At 41.6% G+C, this 1,095-nt stretch overlaps 1 protein-coding gene across 1 annotated transcript; it reads right to left on the reverse strand.

The window, feature by feature from the left end:
* Positions 1 to 227: 227 nt before the first annotated feature.
* On the reverse strand, positions 228 to 779 carry LOC148581832 (uncharacterized). Its single transcript, XM_088493985.1, has one exon. It carries the CDS (start codon positions 777 to 779, stop codon positions 228 to 230), a length of 552 nt encoding a protein of 183 aa, XP_088350111.1.
* Positions 780 to 1,095: the final 316 nt, after the last annotated feature.

Genomic DNA, 1,095 nt, shown 5'->3' on the forward strand with positions numbered 1-1,095 from the left:
GATCCACCCTTCTAAGTTAACTAAACATTACTCCGTCTTAACAATTAATAGCCTTCGACCAGTCATCGACTTGGGCTTTATAATCATCAACGCACGTTATATATTACAAATGAATATCACATATTAATGATATGCAAGGAAGTTCGAAATTTAACTGCTAATTTATGGTTACCTCGGGTCTGAGAATCGGATTCGGCTGCATCCCGGCGTTTCCTGTGTAGACAGTCTCAAGCCATATGCCCCGCCTTCCTACACTTGTAGCATTCACTTAGCCCGGCCCTATGCGGCTCGTCTGGAGCAGTCTTTCCATAGCCTTCTTGTAGCATCACCCACTTCATGGAGTAATTTTCTGTGAATTGACTCTTCTTAACCAATTCAGTAAAATTCATTAACCTTTGCGGATACACGTAGTTAAAGATGTCTCTCCTAAGTCCTTTCTCATACTGAGCACACTTCCACTCCTTATAGTCAGCTGGATTTCCCTGACAAACTTTTGAGAGACGGCATAAGTTGTCGAATTCACGGGTATAATCAACAACAAACATATTCTTTTGCTTCAGCTGCATTAACTCCAACTCCTTTGCAGTGCGAAGTGCATGCAAGAAATATTTTCCGTAAAATTCCATCTTGAATCTTTTCCAAGGGATATCTGTTAACTTTATCTGCAAGGTACGACATAACTCCTGCCACCATTTTTGAGCATCTCCCTCTAACATGTAGGTCACTATTTTCACTAACTGTATTTTAGGAACGTGCTGAGTGTACAAAAACCTCTCCATGTCTTGAAACCACCGATCAGCCTCTAACGCATGGGCATTTCCATTAAACTAAGGTGGACCACTGTTGAGGAAATCAGTAAGGGTCATAGACTTGTAGTATTGACCTACATTGCTTGTACCAGCACCCGAGCTTCTATCTCGATGTCCTTGCATCAGTTTGGTCCTAAGATTTTCCCTCTGGGCACCTCGCTCGGATCCGCAAGATGACATTTGGTCCCTATTCACACCAAACAATTGATATTAAGGTGATCAGTTTCAATATCTCAAGTTTAATGCATTAAAGTCCCAAATGCATGCTCATGAACATGTATGCTAC

This window comes from Arachis ipaensis, chromosome B10, assembly GCF_059453495.1.
Source record: "Arachis ipaensis isolate K30076 ecotype BB chromosome B10, ASM5945349v1, whole genome shotgun sequence".
Taxonomy (NCBI): Eukaryota; Viridiplantae; Streptophyta; class Magnoliopsida; order Fabales; family Fabaceae; genus Arachis; species Arachis ipaensis.

Bases quoted from the DNA above. Each gene is read 5' to 3' on its own strand.
- LOC148581832 (XM_088493985.1), bottom strand. From the start codon at position 779: ATGGAGAGGTTTTTGTACACTCAGCACGTTCCTAAAATACAGTTAGTG.